This window comes from Salvelinus fontinalis, chromosome 27, assembly GCF_029448725.1.
Source record: "Salvelinus fontinalis isolate EN_2023a chromosome 27, ASM2944872v1, whole genome shotgun sequence".
Lineage (NCBI taxonomy): Eukaryota > Metazoa > Chordata > Actinopteri > Salmoniformes > Salmonidae > Salvelinus > Salvelinus fontinalis.
Genome location: NC_074691.1, coordinates 4,378,495 through 4,398,029, shown reverse-complemented (window position 1 = coordinate 4,398,029; position 19,535 = coordinate 4,378,495). Strand labels below are relative to the sequence as shown.

Genomic DNA, 19,535 nt, shown 5'->3' with positions numbered 1-19,535 from the left:
AGTCTTCTCTGAACAGAGCCATGAACCTCCCATAGGAAACCATCTCCTCCTCTCCCCCAGACAGCCGTAGCCCACTCCAACAACCGCCCGGTCAGCAGGGATATAACAGGGGCAACCTCGGACCTCTCGGTGGTGGGGGCTCCCGTTTGATGAGAAAAATAGAGGGCTCACTGGAGGAGGAGGCCATGGAATTATGATGGAGTCCTGTCATATGTCTGGAAGGGACAAACTGACCTGGGCAGACTTGAATAGGCTGGGGTGCTGGTTCGACTCATTGTAGAAGATCCTCCACTCGTTGGGGGGGGGGGGGGATCCTTTGAGGCAGATCTATACATTGAAGAACCTCATCCATTGCCGTCTCCAGTTGACCCAGCTGCTCGTGGTGTTGGCGGTGTAGGTCCCCCTGTTCGCCGACCATCTGGGAGAGGTCTCGGTTGGCTGCTTCTTCCATTCTGTTAGGTGGTATTCTGTAACGGAGACGCAGGGAGTAAGGTGCAGTCGGTGAGTTTAATAGGAAAGACCATGGAGTGAATACAAAAACAGGAGTAGTGTCTAAACATGAAAACAAGAAACAATACCACCTAATGGGTGACACAACGGAGTGCTAGATGAAGGGGAAGTAATCAGGGAAGTGATGAAGTCCAGGTGTGCCTCATGATGGGGCGCAGGTGTGCGTAATGATTGTTGCCAGATGTGCGTAATGATGGGTTGCCAGGACCGCTGGTTCGTAGACCGACGACGTCCTACCATTTTCTCTTATCCTTCCTACTTCTGTGTAAATATATATATCATGCTCTCTCTGTCCTCTCTTTCTCTGCTCTCTCTCTCTCTCTTCCTCCCTATAGTGCTCTAGGAATTGTGGTGGAGGGGTGCGGGAGAGGAGGGTAATGTGTATGGACATAGACCAGAACCCATATGGGGAAGACAGGTGCGCCCCCCACCCTAAACCTGCTACCGTGGAGCACTGTAACACCCAGGCCTGCCATGAAGCCCAAAGTCAGTCCAATTCCTGTGTGTGTGTGTGTGTGTCCATATACACTACCATTCAAAAGTTTGGGGTCACTTATAAATGTCTTTGTTTTTAAAAGTAAAGCAAACAAATTACATAAAATTTACCAGAAATACTGTGTAGACATTGTTAATGTTATAAATGACTATTGTAGCTGGAAACACTTGATTTAAAAAAATATAATATCTACATAGATGTAGAGACGCCCATTATCAGCAACCATCACTCCTGTGTTCCAGTGGCACGTTGTGTTAGCTAATACAATTGATCATTTTAAAAGGCTAATTGATCATTAGAAAACCTTTTTGCAATTATGTTAGCACTGCTGAAAACTGTTGTGCTAATTAAAGAAGCAATAAACCTGGCCTTCTTTAGACTAGTTGAGTATCTGGAGTATCAGCATTTGTGTGTTCGATTACATGCTCAAAATGGCCAGAAACAAAGACCTTTCTTCTGAAACTCGTCAGTCTTTTCTTGTTCTGAGAAATGAATGCTATTCCATGGAAGAAATTGCCAAGAAACTGAAGATCTGGTACAACGCGGTGTACTGCTCCCTTCACAGAACAGAGCAAACTGGCTCTAGATAAAATAGAAAGAAGAGTGGGAGGCCCCGGTGCACAACTGAGCAAGAGGACAAGTACATTAGTGTCTAGTTTGAGAAACAGACGCCTCACAAGTCCTCAACTGGCAGCTTCATTAAATAGTACCTGCAAAACATCAGTCTCAACATCAACAATGAAAAGGCGACTCTGGAATGCTGGCCTTCTAGAAAGAGTTGCAAAGAAAAGGCCATATCTCAGACTGGCCAATAAAAAGAAAAGATTAAGATGGGCAAAAGAACAGACACTGGACAGTGATATGACTTTTCTTTGCAACTCTGCCTACAAGGCCAGCATCCCAGAGTCGAATAAGAGTGTGCAAAGATGTCAAAGGCAAATGATGGCTACTTTGAAGAATCTCAAATCAAAAATATATTTTGATTTATTTAACACTTTTTTGGTTACTACATGATTCCATATGTGCTATTTCATAGCTTTGATGTCTTCACTATTATTCTACAATGTAGAAAATAGTCAAATAAAGACATCTTTGAATGAGTGGGTGTGTCCAAACTTCTGCCTGGTACTGTATATACATACATACTGAACACAAATATAAACACAACTTGTAAAGTGTTTTTAATGAGCTGAAATAAAAGATCACAAATGTTCTATATACTCCAAAAGCTTATTTCTCTCAAATTTTGTGCACAAATTTGTTTACATCTCTGCTAGTAAGAATGTCTCCTTTGCCAAGATAATCCATGAGGAGTATTTCTGTCTGTAATAAAGCCCTTTTGTGATGAAAACCTCATTCCGATTGGCTGGGTCCCGCTCCCCAGTGGGTGGGCCTATACCCTCCCAGGCCCACCCATGGCTGCGCCCCTGCCCTGTCATGTGAAATCCTTAAAATTAGGCCAAATTAATACATTTCAATGGACTGATTTCCTACTATGAACTGTAACTCAGTAAATCCTTTGAAATTGTTGCACGTTGCTTTTATACTTCTGTTCAGTATATGTGTGTGTCTGTGGGGGAGTTTCTATTCATGTAGCATTGTCTCTCTCTGTTTAGGTGTACCAAGTGTCCATGACCCAACAGGACATGACAGCACTCTGAGAGGATATGTGCCTTATGACTCTACAGGTACGAGTGTGCGTTAGGGATGTTTTTGTCTCTATGCATGCATGGGCATGTGTATCAATTTGTGTGTGTAATTATAATCATATGTGTGGAGATTGACTTGGGATACTTAAAAGACTTCTTAGGGCTAGGCGTCCCGCTAGTGGGACAACTTCCGGTGACACTGGAGGGCGCGCAATTCAAATAAATAATCATAAAAATGATGGATATTAAACATTTAGGTAAATATACGTTTCTTAAATCGGTTGAAAGCTTAAATTCTTGTTAATCTAACTGCACTGTCCGGTTTACAGTAGCTATTACAGCGTAAACATGCCATGCGATTGCTTGAGGACGGCGCCTCATGTCAAAATATTTTTCCACCGGCATAGGTTTCATAAATTCACAAATAGCCATTAAATATTCACTTACTTTTTGAAAATATTCCTATGATTTGTCATCCAAAGGGTCCCAGCTATAACATGTAGTGTCGTTTTGTTGGATAAAATCCTTCTTTATATCCCAAAAAGTCTGTTTAGTTGGCGCCATCGATTTAAGTAATCGACTCGTTCAACATGCAGAGAAAGGAATCCGAAAATCTACCCCTAAACTTAGTTTCAACATGTCAAAATACATTTCTATTTACTCTTCAGACACCCTAAATTGTAATCAAACTATAATATTTCTAACAGAAAGAAGTATGCTCAATAGGAAACCAATTTTAGCAGGTGTGTCCTGTCTTCATGGAGCACGCAAACACAAATTTCCAAGACTGTGTCCTTGTACTAAAACCAATATTTCTTATTCGTTTTGGAAGTTACAAGCCTGAAACATTGAACATAGACTGACACCCTGTGGAAGTCATAGGAATTGCATCCTGGGAGTTAATTTTAGTATGCTCTTACACTTGCCATTGAAAGAGGATGGTCACTCTCTCTCAAAAAAAAATTCAGGTTGGTTTTTCTTTGGATTTTCTCCTACCATGTCTATTGTGTTATATTCTACTACATTATTTTAACATTTCTACAAACTTCAAAGGGTTTTCTTTCCAATGGTACCAATTGTATGCATATCCTGGCTTTAAGGTAGAGACAGAAATAGCTTAACCTTTCTGGGATAGCGGGACGCTAGCGTCCCAACAGCCTGGGAAAATGTAGAGCGCCAGATTCAAAAAAATTATATAAAATCAAACTTTATTAAATCACACATATAAGATACCAAATTAAAGCTACACTCGTTGTGAATTCAGCCAACATGTCAGATTTCAAAAAGGCTTTTCGGCGAAAGCATAAGATGCTATTATCTGATGATAGCAAAATGTCAACAAGAGAGTGTAGCCTATTCAACCATGCCGGCGCTACTCAAAACGCAGATATAAAATATAAAACATGCATTACCTTTGACGAGATTCTTTTGTTGGCACTTCAATATGTCCCATAAACATCACAAATGGTCCTTTTGTTCGATTAATTCCGTCCATATATATCCAAATTTTCCATTTATTTGGCGCCGTTGTACGAGAAAAAAACAGCGTTCAATTTGTGCAAAGTCACGACAAAATATCTAAAAAATTACCTCTAAACTTTGCCAAAACATTTCAAAGTACTTTTGTAATACAACTTAATATTTGTAAACGTTAATAATCGATCAAATTGAAGACGCGTCAATCTGTTTTCAATATAGGAGATAAACAAACTCACGGTACTTTTCAAGTCTTGCGCAACAATCAAACAAAAACACCAGACGTCACTCTACTTCCTGGTGTTTTTCTTTCTCATTGTTCAAATGAATAACCTTAATCTTTTTCCATAAACTGGCGACATCCAGTGGAAGCAGTAGGAACTGCGAGTAAAGTGATTAGAATTCTGGCCTGCCTATAATAACTCATTGAACAGACAGTGACTTAAAAAAAAAAAAAAAAGTTAGTCCTCAGGGTTTTGACTGCTATACAAGTTCTGTTATACTTAGATATGATTCAAACAGTTTTAGAAACTTCAGAGTGTTCTATCCAAATCTACTAATAATATGCATATCTTATATTCTGGGGATGAGTAGAACGAAGTTGAAATTGGGCACGCTATTTTTCCATAAGTGAAAACTCTGCAACCTATTGTAAAGAAGTTAACAAAACAAGAATTTGAAAATGAACTTTTCTATCTCTCCTCACGCTAAAACACACCTCTCTTACAGTATGTCCCATTCTCTGTCTAGACAGTGTTGTAATCCATCATTTTTTTAAAACTACACATAGACAAGACAGGCTCAACTAGTCAAAGTGGTATATCAACATCTGAAAATACTCTCTGGCTAAACATAACTATGGCATTCCTAAATATACAATAGCAAAAATATACACTGTCAAAACATGTATTATTTACATTTTTATCCATCTACACTACTGTTCAAAAGCTTGGGGGTCACTTAGAAATGTCCTTGTTTTAGAAAAGCACATTTTTGGTCAATTAAAATAACATCAAATTGATCAGAAATACAACGCAGACATTGTAAATTACTATTGTAGCTGGAAACTGCTGATTTTTTAAAATGGAATATCTACATAGGCATACAGAGGCAAATTATCAGCAACCATCACTCCTGTGTTCCAATGGCACGTTGTGTTATCTAATTTTAAAAGGCTAATTGATCAATAGAAAACCCTTTTGCAATTATGTTAGCACAGCTGAAAACTGTTCTGATTAAAGAAGCAATACAACTGGCCTTCTTTAAACTAGTTGAGTATCTGGAGCATCAGCATTTGTAGGTTTGATTACAGGCTCAAAATGGCCAGAAACAAAGCACTTTCTCCTGAAACTCGTCAGTCTTTTCTTTTTTTGAGAAATTAAGGCTATTCAATGCGAGAAATCGCCAAGAAACTGAAGATCTGGTACAATGCTGTGCTCTACTCCTTTCAAAGAACAGCGCAAACTGGCTCTAACCAGAATAGGAAGAGGAGTGGGAGGCCCCAGTGCACAACTGAGCAAGAGGACAAGTACATTAGAGTGTCTAGTTTGAGAAACAGACGCCTCACAAGTCCTCAACTGGCAGCTTCATTAAATAGTACCTGCAAAACACCAGTCTCAACATCAGTGAATAAGAGTCTCCGGGATGCTGGCCTTCTAGGCAGACTTCCCCTGTCCAGTGTCTGTGTTCTTTTGCCCATCTTAATCTTTTATTTTTATTGGCCAGTCTGAGATATGGCTTTTTCTTTGCAACTCTGCTTAGGCAAAAGCCAGCATCCTGGAGTCGTGTCATTGTTGAGACTGTAGGTACATTAAGTATATAGGCTATTTGTATAGATTATCTACAGATGTAGCCATATGTCTGTGTCTGTGTTTGCTCTCTCTAGCCACTAACACAGTGTACGACCCCCATTCCACCACTGTGGTTGGTCCTCACTGCTCCCAGTCATACTACGGCTGCTGCCCTGATGGCCACACGTCCTCCGGTGGGCATAGAGGAGAGGAATGTCCTGCAGATGACTGCGTACGCACCCGGTAAGACCTAGGTGGCATCTGTTCAGTTGGGTGCAACTTTACGATAGAGATAACATTGTGTAAAACAGACATGGCATGCAGAAGCTGATTATGACACAACTTGATGTTACTTTGACAGTCCAACTAGTGACATTCACATTCATGGATGCTATCTTGAGTCCTTGTTTCTGTCTCACCTACATGTGTGCCTTTCCATAACAGCTATCGGTTTGTTGTCTACCCTATATCTTACCTGTGTTTGTCTCTGGTTGTCAGGTACGGCTGCTGTCTGGATGGGGTGACACCTGCTCAGGGTCATAGAAGGGCAGGATGTCCTGATATTCACCCACTTGCGGTAAGAGCTGCCCACTACCCATTATGTCAAGACCACTCTTTGTCTTTCACAATCAAAAGCAGTCTATCCATCCCTTTAGGTTGGAAAATCTCTCTCTCAAAGTAGATAATAAACAAAAGTGAAATAAACAATCCAAAATGAACAGTAAACATTATTTTAGAACTTCTGTGAGTGTAAAGACATTTCAAATGTCATATTATGTCTATATATAGTGTTGTAAAGATGTGCAAATAGTTAAAGTACAAAAGGGAAAATTTAATACACAGAAATACGGCTCTCCATCTCTCTCAACCAGTCTTTTTCCAATTCAATTTAAGGGATTTATTGGCATGGGAAACGTACGTTTACATTTCCAAAGCAAGTGAAATGGATAATAAACAAAACAATTAACATTACACTTACAAAAGTTCCAAAAGAATAAAGACATTTCAAATGTCAAACTATTATTTATATATACAGTGTTGTAATGATGTGCAAATAGTTAAAGTACGAAAGCGAAAATAAATAAACATAAATATAGGTAGTATTTACAATGTTTGTTCTTCACTGGTTGGCAACAGGTCACATATCTTGCTGCTGTGACTGCACACTGTGGTATTTCACCCAATAAATATGGGAGTTTATCAAAATTGGATATGTTTTCAAATTCTTTGTGGGTCTGTGTAATCTGAGGGGAAATATGTGTCTCTAATATGGTCATACAATTGGCAGGAGGTTAGGAAGTGTAGCTCAGTTTCCACCTCATTTTGTGGGCAGTGTGCACATAGCCTGTCTTCTCTTGAGAGCCAGGTCTGCCTTCGGCGGCCTTTCTCAATAGCAAGGCTATGCTCACTGAGTATGTACATAGTCAAAGATTTCAGGTATTCTGCCAGTGTGTACTCTCTGTTTTGGGCCAAAGAGCATTCTAGTTTGCTCTGTTTTTGGTAAATTCTTTCCAATGTGTCAAGTAATTATCTTTTTGTTTTCTCATGATTTGGCTGGGTCTAATTGTGTTGCTGTCCTGTGGCTCTGTGAGGTCTGTTTGTGTTTATGAACAGAGCCCCAGGACCAGCTTTCTTAGGGGGCTCCTCTCCAGGTGTATTTCTCTGTAGGTGATGGCTTTGTTATTGAAGGTATGAATTGCTTCCTTTTAGGTGGTTGTAGAATTTTGATAATTAGCGGGTATCGGCCTTATTCTGCTCTGCATGCATGATTTGGTTTTACACTAAGGATATTTTTGCAGAATTCTGCATGCAGTCTCAATTTGGTGTTTGTCCCATTTTGTGAATTATTGGTTGGGGAGCGGACCCCAGACCTCACAACCATAAAGGGCGATGGGTTCTATAACTGATTCTTGTATTTTAGCCAAATCCTAATTGGTATGTCAAATTTGATGTTCCTTTTGATGGCATAGAATGCCCTTCTTGCCTTGTCTCAGATCGTTCACAGCTCTCTCTCACTCTCTCTCTTTCACTTTCTAGGACCACTCCGCTCCTGCTCAGTCTGGCCATATGTGTTCCCTGTCACATGACGCTGGACCCTGTGCCATTTGGACCTCCCGCTTCTACTACAACTCAGCCACTGGCAGTTGCACCCAGTTCTGGTTCGGCGGATGCCAGGGCAATGCCAACAACTTTGTCTCCAGGGACCATTGCCAAAGGAAGTGTGGCGGTGCCGTCGTGACACCGAGAGTGGCATCCCCACACGCACGGACCGTGAGGGTGAGGACAAGGGCGAGGGCATACCGTGTCCGGTCTTAAGAGACACAAGAAGAATGTGTTTCAGTGACACACACCGTATCCTTACAGGGGAAAGGAAAAAATGAAGCAATATGATTTACCTATTTAATCTGTGAATGAATGTCTTCCAAAATCTCACCTGCACCATTTCTCTGTTCTTTCTGTCATTGTTGATATCAATAAACTGAACAAGTCTGTTGAATCATGGTGTCCTTCTTCTTGTATCATACATTTTTTATTTCCTTTTTACAGGGTTGAATAAAGTACCCAATTTTCATACTTGAGTAAAAGTAAAGATACCTTAATAGAAAATGACTAAAGTCACCCAGTAAAATACTACTTGAGTAAAATACAACGTATTTGGTTTTAAATATACTTAAGTATCAAAAGTAAATGTAATTACTAAAACATAATAAGTATCAAAATGAAAAGTATAATTTTAAATTCCTTTTTAAGAAAACCAGATGACGCTATTCTTGTTTTTATTTATTTACAGATAGGCAGGGGCACACTTATCACTCAGACAAAATTTACAAACAAAGCATGTGTTTAGTGAGTCCGCCAGATCAGGGGCAGTAGGGATGACCAGAGATATTCTCTTGATAAGTGTGTCAATTGGACCATTGTCCTGTCCTGCTAACCATTCAAAATGTAAGGAGTACTTTTGGTTGTCAGGGAAAATGTATTGTAATGACCTGACTAGATCATAAAAGAACAACTGTCCAGACAGAGGATTGAGTTTACGAATGGACGGTTTATTAAACCAACTTTACACAGGCTACTGTTTGGCCGTAGCCCACGCCAAATAAATGACAGATAACCCACAAGCCAATCGTGACCTTCTCTTGTGAAGCCCAGACGTAAGAGAGAGAACAAAGGCAAAACCTGGTCTTAACTTCCAATGCTCCATCCCCCTGCCCAACCCCCCTCCACGCCACTCCGCCAACCACCAGGATGCCCGGCATCAGAACATTCCAGGCATTCCCGTGATTGGCAGATAGCAGGTTGACTGACATGTCGGACCCCGCGAACACAACCATCTACTAGCCTAACACATAAAACACAGCTGTCTGTGCGGGTCGCTACAGTATAGAGTAAAAAGTACATTATTGTCTTTAGGAATCTAGTGAAGTAAAAGTTGTCAAAAAGATAAAATAGTAAAGTATAGATACCCCAAAAAACGACGTAAGTACTTTAAAGTATTTTTACACCACTGCCCTTTTACATTGAGACTGACCCCAGTTTATTAATGTTAAATAAAAGGTACAAAACACTTTTAACAAATTGGTGCTTTTACTTTGAAGTAGACATTGACCTTTTCTACCGGAAGAGAATCTACATCTACTTCCTTTCTTTCCTTAACAGCTGCATTGCACGGGGATAGCAAAGCAATATAACAGCAAATTAAACACTGAATCTGCAAGTCTAGTTTGGAGACCAGAACAAACATGGTAAGAGTGATTGTTTATGGGAGTTTTTCTTCATATATTGCAAGATAAACCTTTATTCAATAATTTGGCTTACTCTAAGATAGCTTACTGTGGCTAGCGCTAGCCCGAGCCACAGGGCTCTGGCATGAGTTGGCGACTTTACTAGCTACTACTATAGTTGCTAATTTGTCTAAATGGTATGAGCTAAATATAGCTACTAATGTTAGCCTGTGCGTTATTAGGTAGGTAGGTCGGTCATGTTAAAGGGAAAAGCCACTCACTTTTTTTCTTTCACGGTTGATACAGTCCTAGTCTGATTTAATCAGGCTGTAATACACAATTAATTGGCATATACAGCAGGAAACTAACGACTGCAAAATCTTAAATGTTCCTTTCGAGCAAGAATGTTTAATAAAATTACATTTGACCTTTACCTGCTGTGGTGTTGGTCCTTCAGATGGTCAAAATTTGATACAAAAGTCTTGTGTACGTGCCTTCGGTCATGAGCAAACACTGTGCACACATACTAACTGAAGTCAGCGGGTATTTATATTGTTTTGAGCGTGTGCCTGGTGATAGAAATGTCAACTTCAGGACCAGCACTCTAAAAAGTCAGGTCAAAAATACATTCCTGTTGATATTGTCTCAAATTTCGACCATCTTAAGGACCAACACCACAGACAACCAGTAGTGTGTAAAGATGTTATTTTATTAAACAAACAAGGAACATTTACATCATTTTGTAGTCATTAGTTTCAGGCTGTATATACCAATTGTGTATAGCAGCCTGATTAATCAGGCTAATAAAGGAGAAGATGGGGGAGGAGCAGGTGGGCTGAGAACAGAGGAGAATAAAAACAAGGAGATCAAAAGAACTCATTCAAAGGGCTTTCACTTCTCAAACATGGCAGAAAGCTTACACAATATGATGGCCCATCACCTTATTAATTCAATAACTTACTTAGATAACTATTGTTGTGACTATACTTTAATTAATCTGATGACTGCTATCTCTAAATAAATGTTTAATTGTGTTTGTTTAATGTTTAATGTTAAAAATATATATAATAATAAAAAATGAATCATGTAGTAATTAACTCATTAGGATTTGGGGAACCACGAAAGAGGTTATTTAAATAGTTACCATCTCCCGAATTAAACTCTAGAAGGTATATCTATTATATTGATGAACAGTCATCTTATTAATCATTACCTCGTATCATATTCTGAACAGGCGTAACCTTCTTGGATCTGCAAACACCCCAGCCTTACTCATGATTCGGTTCTAGACAAATTGGCTTATTTATTTACTAGCTAATTAAATAACACAGAATAAACATACACCTTTAATACATGAGAAAAGGGTCCCTAGCGAACTCCTTTCATATGGTGGCTTGTTATGCAGAAAATGAATAGTGGGGGGAGAGAAAGAGGGACACTTATCGTGGATACATTTTAGAACTTTTCCCACAGTATTCATATACTATGCACACGAACAGCTACCCGTTTGGAATAAGAAGTCGTGAATGTATTTACGTGTGAGTGCCTTTGTTTGCCGTCTCTGTCTGAACCAGGCCGCCTTAGGAAGGATGTGGGTTGGCCTTTCAGTGGCACGCTTGTAAGGCTCTGATTGTCCGACAGGTTCTACTGTTGTTCACTCTGGAAGGTAGCCAGCCGTGATGATGGTAGGAGAATAGGGTGATTTGAAAAGAGTAATAGGATGGTGTGAAGAGTTTGCTTGTCTAGATATTTTTGTATGGCTGACAGTTAATCAGCCATACCAGTGATTGTCCGGGAGATGAGCGTCTTTACACAACCTCTTCCGTGGTGCCCCAAATCCTAATGAGTTAATTGTTACATGATTCATTTAAATCGGGTAACAATTAAACAGTTAGTTGATTGAATAAATAACAGCCATCAGATTAATGAAAGTAAAGGCACGACACTATCAAGCAAGTCCGTTACAATGACAACCTAGGAACAGTGGGTTAACTACCTTGTTCAGGGGCAGATCGACAGATTTGTACTTTGTCAGCTCAGGGATTCGATCTAGCAACCTTTCAGTTACTGGCCTAACGCTCTAACCACTAGGCTACCTGCCGTGTCACATAGGTTGTGCATTCTGCAAACAATGTGTCCACTCAGACAATGAGAACAGCAAGACTGGAATAATAATAGTAAATGCATTAGAAGAAATGACCATAACCAAAGTAAAACATTGTAGATTATAAATGATAGGAATTAACAGTAAATGTCCTACTGGTGATATGTAATGGGGAATTTATATACACTAAGAATCAAACGCAAACAATTCACACAGTGAATTTATGAAACAATGAATGTGCACAATTTTGCGAGAGAGCGCATTCTGGAGAGAGAAGTGCATCTGGGCACATGGTCAATCCGACGTCTGCATTGGCCAGGGCATTCACAATTATTGCACTTCGCAGAGCAGTGCTGTTGTCAAGGAAGTGAGTTTGTTTATACAGGATGTACCGCCCCCACCTACCGTCAACCAGTCATGTCTTCAGTCCAGCTTTTTGACATTATCGATCACAGTCTGCTGCTGGAAAATCGTATGTGTTATGGCTTTACACCCCCTGTTATAATGTGGATGAAGAGTTACCTGTCTAACAACACAGAGGGTGTTCTTTAATGGAAGCCTCTCAAACATAATCCGGGTAGAAGGAATTTTCCAGGGTAGCTGTTTAGGCCCCTCGAAAACGGCTTGTCTCTGTGTGACCTAGAGGCCGCAATATGTTCAAAGCGTCATTAAATCACTACTAGTCATGCTTCATTCCGGGCCTGCTATTTGCACGGTCGCTGCGGTCAGACAGAGATACTGACAATTTTTACTAACGACATGCCACTGACTGAGTAAAGCGAGAGTGTCTATGTATGCGGATGACTCAACACTATACACGTCAGCTACTACAGCGACTGAAATGACAAACACTTAGAGCTGCTCTGCCTTAACACTCAAGGCAGGTCCAACAGGCCCTGGTTTTGTCGCACCTGGACTACTGTTCAGTCGTGTGGTCGGGTGCCACAAAGAGGGACTCTGGAAAATTGCAGTTGGCTCAGAACAGGGTGTGCACGGCTGGCCCCTAAAAGTACACGAAGAGCTAACATTAATGATATGCAAGTCAATCTCCCATGGCTCAAAGTGGAAGAGAGATTGACTTCTTCCTTACTTGTTTTTGTAAGAGGTGTTGACAAGCTGAAGGTACCGAGCTGTCTGTTTAAAATACTAGCACACAGCTCGGACACCCATTCATACCCCACAAGACATGCCACCAGAGGTCTCTTCACAGTCCAAGTCCAGAACACACTATGGGAGGCGCACAGTACTACATAGAGCCATGACTACATGGAACTCTCTACCATATCAAGTAATTGATGCAAGCAGTAGAATCAGATTTTAAAAGCAGGTAAAAATACACCTTATGGAACAGCGGGGACTGTGAAGCAACAAACATAGGCACAGACACATGCATACTAACACATAACATACGCACTATACACACACGTACACATGGATTTTGCGTTGTAGATGTGGAGTGTGGGCCTGAGGGCATACACAAAGTGTGTTGTGAATTCTGTAACAAATGTATTATGTTTTTACAATTGTATAACTGCCTTAATTTTGCCGGACCGCAGGAAGAGTGCTAGTGTGGATCCATAATAAATACAAATGTCAAATGTGTTACTGCTCGACTAAACAATCTCAGACGACCAAACGATCGACCAGTTGTGGTCAGCCGTAGTCTGTGATAACTCTTCTCGTTTCTCTGTTTTGCAGTCACACACAATTCTGCTTGTCCAGCCAACAAAGAGACCAGAGGGGAGAACATATGCCGACTACGAGTCAGTCAACGAATGCATGGAGGGTGAGAGTCAATCTACAGACAGAGTGCAACAGTTTTTAAACCAAGAGTTCCAACTGGCTAATACTTCCGGGGAATGCCCTTGAGAAGCAGACCCCACAGACCAGACCGTGGTTTGGGAAGTGGATGGTAGAAGTTCAATTTGTCCTTATTTGTTAATTTTTTTTTCAATCTAAAGGCACAACCTAGATTTGAGCCAATTTCTAACGTAGTTGAGCATGTCATTACTACAACCTCGTGAAAATGACAAGCTGACACTTTCATCAAAAACTACGTTATAGCAAAGGAATGCCTTTGGTTTGACGACCTGCACATGCGCGACACAACCGTTAGATGAGATGACGTTTCTGCACATGAGCTCAGCTAGCTGACGTCGCCGTTTTGCTACAGTGTGCCCTTTTGAACACGACCCTAGTGTAAAAAATAAAGCGCACTGTGCCAGCAAATGGTTAAAAGCAGCAGGTGGCCATCAAATCAACTCTGACCAGAACATCTACATCAGGGTCCCCAACCCACAGATCTGGCCCTACAAGTTTTCAGTGCTAAAGTTAAAATGTTTTAAAATATCTTGATTTGGTTGACATAAGACTGTACACCAGCAAATCAGCTCCAAGTGATTTTTAGCTTTGGAAATCTGTTCCAAAGTATTCCCACACATACGAGATGTAATCGCATACAAATGTAAGCAAGGTTTGAAATGATTGTTTTAGTCAAATATGTTTGGGCTTCTTGCGGTCAATTTGCAGTCTACAAATTATTTCATATGTTCCCGGCCTCCTGACCATCCGCTCAAGAAAAAGAAAAAAGGCTTGCTGCAGAATCTAGTTTGTTGGCGAGGTGTTTTGTCCATAACTTAAGTATTTTTCACATGTAGGTCTATGTCTCGCCCTGTGTCCCTCTTAATCCAGGTGTGTGTAAAATGTACGAGGAGCACCTGAAGAGGATGAACCCCAACAGTCCCTCCATCACCTATGACATCAGCCAGCTGTTTGACTTCATTGACGATTTGGCGGACCTCAGCTGTTTAGTGTAAGTAATACTGTACAACCTCACTGTTAAAGGGATAGTGCAGTACCATTTCTATGTCTCTGCCTGCAGTTTGAAGGAAGTTTGAGGTCGTTTCTGGGGCCATCGCTAATTAGCGTTAGTGTAATGGCGAAGTCTACAGGAACAGCTAGCATGCTACACCTAATGGTGTAGCTTAAACTTCGCCTTGCTTACTAGAGTGCTAATCGAGCTAATACTATACTGCAGGATTGTACTCATTAGTCCACACTGTAGCAATACGGTTTGCAATGTAAAATGAATACAAGCCTTTATCAGGTAATCCCTCCCCGTTTCGTTCCTAGTGAATACGACCCTGTTCTATCCAGTCATTTCACAGCTCTGAGGAGCTGTCAAAAGTGGCCAAGGTTTAGGGGGCTAGGGGTCAACTTTAGATTGGGACTAAGAATTACCTTCTGTTTTCACCCCACTAATAATGAGGTCCAGTAGGCTATTTGACCCTAAGGCTTCATCTCATGAGAACAAAGTTATGTTAATGACATGTCTCTCCTGGGTCGTATTCAAAATGTTTTGTGATAGAAAACTAGTGTTTCTTATTGGACAATTCAATGGATGTAATCATTAGTCCAAACCCTTTCAAACAGTTGCGTTTTGCAACGACAACGAGAGTTTCTATTGGACAAATTAAGGTAGGTCCCTCTACGTTTCGTTATGTTTGCTTCCTAGTGAATACACCCCAGGTAAAAAAGACAAATGTGTCTTTTTTTTCCTTCTTGCATTTGTTGTCTAATAAATACGAACCACCACCTCTCCGTCCAGGTACCGGGCGGACACTCAGACATACCAGCCGTACAACAAAGACTGGATCAAGGAGAAGATCTACGTGCTGCTGCGGCGTCAAGCCCAACAAGCTGGGAAGTAAAGATAGGAAGGGAAAGGAGCCAAGAGGTTGTCCCCTTTGCACAGCTCTAGGATCAGTTTACTCCACCCTGAAATGAAAACCAGTAGGAAGTAAAAAGCCCAAACTGATTCGGGACCAGTACATAGGGGCAACTTCATCCTTGGCTTTTTGGTAGAGGTTGTAAAGAGGGAGGGGGACAGTGGCCCTTTTCGAATACACAGCGTGCATTCACCCTCCCTTGAGATAATCACAGATCTAGAAGTGATTGGATAGATGAGAGCAAGGTTATCAACCTGTTGCTTTCACCAATTCAACTGAATCTGATCATTGATTACTCCAAGGAAGGGAGGAAAGTATTCGAACGGCGACAGTGATCTATGGGCGGGGAGACAAGCCTATAATTTGTTTGGGTCTATTCTTTGTCGGAGTGGCTAATTGATTGAAGGACAAATGTATTGGTGAAGATGGGTCTTTTGAACAAAAGAAACTAGACAAGGTTACATGAACTAAAAACAGGACAACTATTTTTGTATTGTTTCTTTCATTAAATGTCCATTTCTGTTCAAGGAAGAGGGTTATGAGGAGTGTGACTTTGCTTTGTTTTTTAATGAAAAGTAGGGGAGAGTTGAATTGAAACATGCCACTGATGGTGTCCGTTAAGGGTGTAATTTGGTCATTTTGTAACATTGACGAATGTGATTTACCTGAAATGCTGATTATTAATTTAGGGTGAATTATGTTGGCTTTATTTTCCATATTTGCACCTCTTGCTACCATTTTTATTTTAGACCTGTGAAATCCTGTTTTTGTAAACTTGATATTTGGAATTTCTGATTTCATGTTCTCTGGTAATTGTTTTTTCTCTGAATACAGGGAATAAACTTTTCAGATTTTATTTGGAGTGTTTTACTGGAAGCATATCAATACACTACTGTACGAGTGCATCTGTTTATTTACTGAGAAGATGTGAACAAGTTCTACTACACCGGCTCTGACGCTCGTCGGCTGTGGCAGGGCTTGCAAACTATTAGACTACAAAGGGAAGCACAGCCGAGAGCTGTCCAGTGACACGAGCCTACCAGACGAGCTAAATAACTTCTATGCTCGCTTCAAGGCAAGTAACACTGAAACATGCATGAGAGCATCAGCTGTTCTGACGACTGTATGATCACGTGTCAGTCTAACCAGGCACCTAGGTATTTGTAGTTGTCCACATATTCTAAGTCAGAACCGTCCAGAGTTGTGATACTAGTCGGGCGGGAGGGTGTGGGCAGCAATCGGTTGAAGAGCATGCACTTAGTTTTACTTGCATTTAAAAGCAGTTGGCGGCCTCGGAAGGAGTGTTATGGCATTGAAGCTCGTTTGGAGGTTTGTTAGCAGTGTCGAAAGAAGTTCCAGATGTATACAGAATGGTGTGGTCTGCGTAGAGGTGGATCAGAGAATCACCAGCAACAAGAGTGACAATAATATATAAAGAGAAAAGAGTCGGCCCGAGATTTGAACCCTGTGGCACCCCCATAGAGACTGCCAGAGGTCCGGACAACAGGCCCTCCAATTTGACACACTGAACTCTGTCTGAGAAGTAGTTGGTGAACCAGGCGAGGCAATCATTTGAGAAGCTGAGGCAATTGAGTCTGCCGATAAGAATGCGGTGATTCAGAGTCGAAAGCCTTGGCCAGGTCAATAAACTGCTGCACAGCACTGTCTTTTATCGATGGCAGTTATATCGTTTAGGACCTTGAGCGTGGCTGACGTGCACCCATAACCAGCTCGGAAACCAAATTGCATAGTGGAGAAGGTACGGTGGGATTCGAAATGGTCGGTGATCTGTTTGTTAACTTGGCTTTTGAAAATTTTATAAAGGCAGGCCAGGATGGATATAGGTCTATAACAGTTTGGGTCTAGAGTGTCTCCCCCTTTGAAGAGGGGGATGACTGTGGCATATTTCCAGTTTTTGGCGATCTCAGACGATACGAAAGAGAGATGGAATAGGCTAGTAATAGGGGTTGCAACAATTTCGGCAGATTGTCTGTCTAGCCCAGCTGATTTGTAGGGATCCAGATTTTGCAGCTCTTTCAGAACATAAGCTGTCTGGAATTTGGTGGAGAAGCGAGGGGGCTTGTCCAAGTTGCTGCAGGGGGTGCTGAGATGTTGGCCGGGGTAGGGGTAGCCAGGTGGAAAGCATGGCCAGCGGTAGAAAAATGCTTAATGAAATTATTGATTGTAGTAGATTTATCGGTGGTGACAGTGTTTCCTATCCTCAGTGCAGTGGGGAGCTGGGATGCTCTCATTCTCCATGGACTTTAGAGTCCCAAACTTTTTGGAATTAGTGCTACAGGATGCAAATTTCTGTTTAAAAAAGCTAGCCTTAGATTTCCTAACTGACTGAGTATATTGGTTCCTGACTAACCTGAAAAGTTGCATATCGCAGGGGCTATTCGATGCTAATGCACAATGCCACAGGATGTTTTTGTGCTGTCAAGGGCAGTCAAGTCTGGGGTGAACCAAGAGCTATATCTGTTCTTAGTTCTACATTTTTTTAATGGGGCATGCTTATTTAAGACAGTGAGGAAAGCACTTTTAAAGAGCAACCAGGCATCCTCTACTGACGGGATGAGGTCAATATCCTTCCAGGATACCCGGGCCAGGTCGATTAGAAAGGCCTGCTTGCTGAAGTGTTTTAGGGAGCGTTTGACAGTGATGAGGGCTGGTCGTTTGACCGCGGACCCATTACGCACGCAGGCAATGACCGCTGAGATCCTGGTTGAAGACAGCAGAGGTGTATTTAGAGGGCAAGTTGGTCAGGATGATATCTAAGAGGGTGCTCATGGTTATGGATTTAGGGTCGTACCTGGTAGGTTCCTTGATGATTTGTGTGAGATTGAGGGCATCTAGTTTAGATTCTAGGACGGCCGGGGTGTTAAGCATGTCCCAGTTTAGGTCACCTAACAGTACGAACTATGAAGATAGATGGGGGCAATCAATTCCCATATGGTGTCCACGGCACAGCTGGGGGCTGAGGGGGTTCTATAACAAGCGGCAACGGTGAGAGACTTGTTTCTGGAAAGGTGGATTTTTAAAAGTAGAAGCTCGAATTGTTTAGGCACAGACCTGGATAGTATGACAGAAATCTGCAGGATATCTCTGCAGTAGATTGCAACTCCGCCCCCTTTGGCAGTTCTATCTTGTCTGAAAATGTTATAGTTAGGGATGGAAATTTCAAGATTTTTGGTGGCCTTCTTAAGCCAGGATTCAGACACGGTTAGGACATCCGGGTTGGCAGAGTGTGCTAAAGCAGGGAATAAAACAAACTTAGGGAGGAGGCTTCTAATGTTAACATGCATGAAACCAAGGCTTTTACGGTTACAGAAGTCAACAAATGAGAGCGCCTGGGGAATGAGAGTGGAGCTTGGGGCTGCAGGGCCTGGGTTAACCTCTACATTACCAGAGGAACAGAAGAGGAGTAGGATAAGGGTACGGCTAAAGGCTTTAAGAACTGGTCGTCTAGTGTGTTCGGAGCAGAGAGTAAAAGGAGCAGATTTCTGAGAGTGGAAGAATAGATTCAAGGCATAATGTACAGACAAGGCCGCTAGCAGTGGCTAACTGACTACTAGCTAGTAGCTAAATAGCTGGTTAGCCTCTGATGGGGGTTCCTGTTCTAAAGTGTAAAAAAATAGCAGATCCGTACCACATTGGGTGAGGCGGGTTGCAGGAGAGCGTGTTCAGTCCGTAGATGGAAATTGAGATTTAAAAAAATATGAAAAATATATATACATGGGACGGGACAAGACAAACAGGCGTCCTACTGCTATGCCATCATCTTTATTGCACTCCACACTGCCCTTTCACACTTGGAAAAAAGGGACACCTACGTATGTGAGAATGCTATTCATTGACTACAGCTCAGCATTCAACACCATAGTGCCCTCAAAGCTCATCACTAATTTAAGGACCATGGGACTAAACACCCCCCTCTGCAACTGGATCCTGGACTTCCTGACGGCCTCCCCCAGGTAGTAAGGGTAGGTAACAACACATCCGCCACGCTGATCCTCAACACAGGGGCCCCTCAAGGGTTCGTGCTCAGTCCCCTCCT

The 19,535-nt window shown here is 41.6% G+C and overlaps 2 protein-coding genes across 2 annotated transcripts in view; both read left to right on the top strand.

Annotated features, from left to right (window-relative positions):
- LOC129825626 (papilin-like) overlaps positions 1-8,349 on the top strand; it is a 31,047-nt gene extending 22,698 nt beyond the window's left edge. Inside the window, exons 8-12 of the mRNA XM_055885836.1 lie at positions 846-996; positions 2,623-2,694; positions 6,017-6,164; positions 6,420-6,498; positions 7,959-8,349. Coding sequence (XP_055741811.1) covers positions 846-996; positions 2,623-2,694; positions 6,017-6,164; positions 6,420-6,498; positions 7,959-8,237 — 729 coding nt within the window. The 3' untranslated portion in view covers positions 8,238-8,349. The remainder of the gene's footprint in view (positions 1-845; positions 997-2,622; positions 2,695-6,016; positions 6,165-6,419; positions 6,499-7,958) is intronic.
- Positions 8,350-9,546: 1,197 nt separating this feature from the next.
- Positions 9,547-16,334, top strand: LOC129824884 (enhancer of rudimentary homolog). The gene is made up of 4 exons (XM_055884428.1): positions 9,547-9,667; positions 13,449-13,536; positions 14,442-14,562; positions 15,358-16,334. Exons 1-4 carry the CDS (start codon positions 9,665-9,667, stop codon positions 15,458-15,460), a joined length of 315 nt encoding a protein of 104 aa, XP_055740403.1. The 5' UTR covers positions 9,547-9,664; the 3' UTR covers positions 15,461-16,334.
- Positions 16,335-19,535: the final 3,201 nt, after the last annotated feature.

What these genes read in the sequence shown, in the direction of transcription:
- LOC129824884 (XM_055884428.1), top strand. An exon ending in AGTCAACGAATGCATGGAGG is followed by an intron (nt 13,537 to 14,441) that starts GTGAGAGTCAAT and finishes CTCTTAATCCAG; the next exon opens with GTGTGTGTAAAATGTACGAG. An exon ending in GCGGACCTCAGCTGTTTAGT is followed by an intron (nt 14,563 to 15,357) that starts GTAAGTAATACT and finishes CTCTCCGTCCAG; the next exon opens with GTACCGGGCGGACACTCAGA.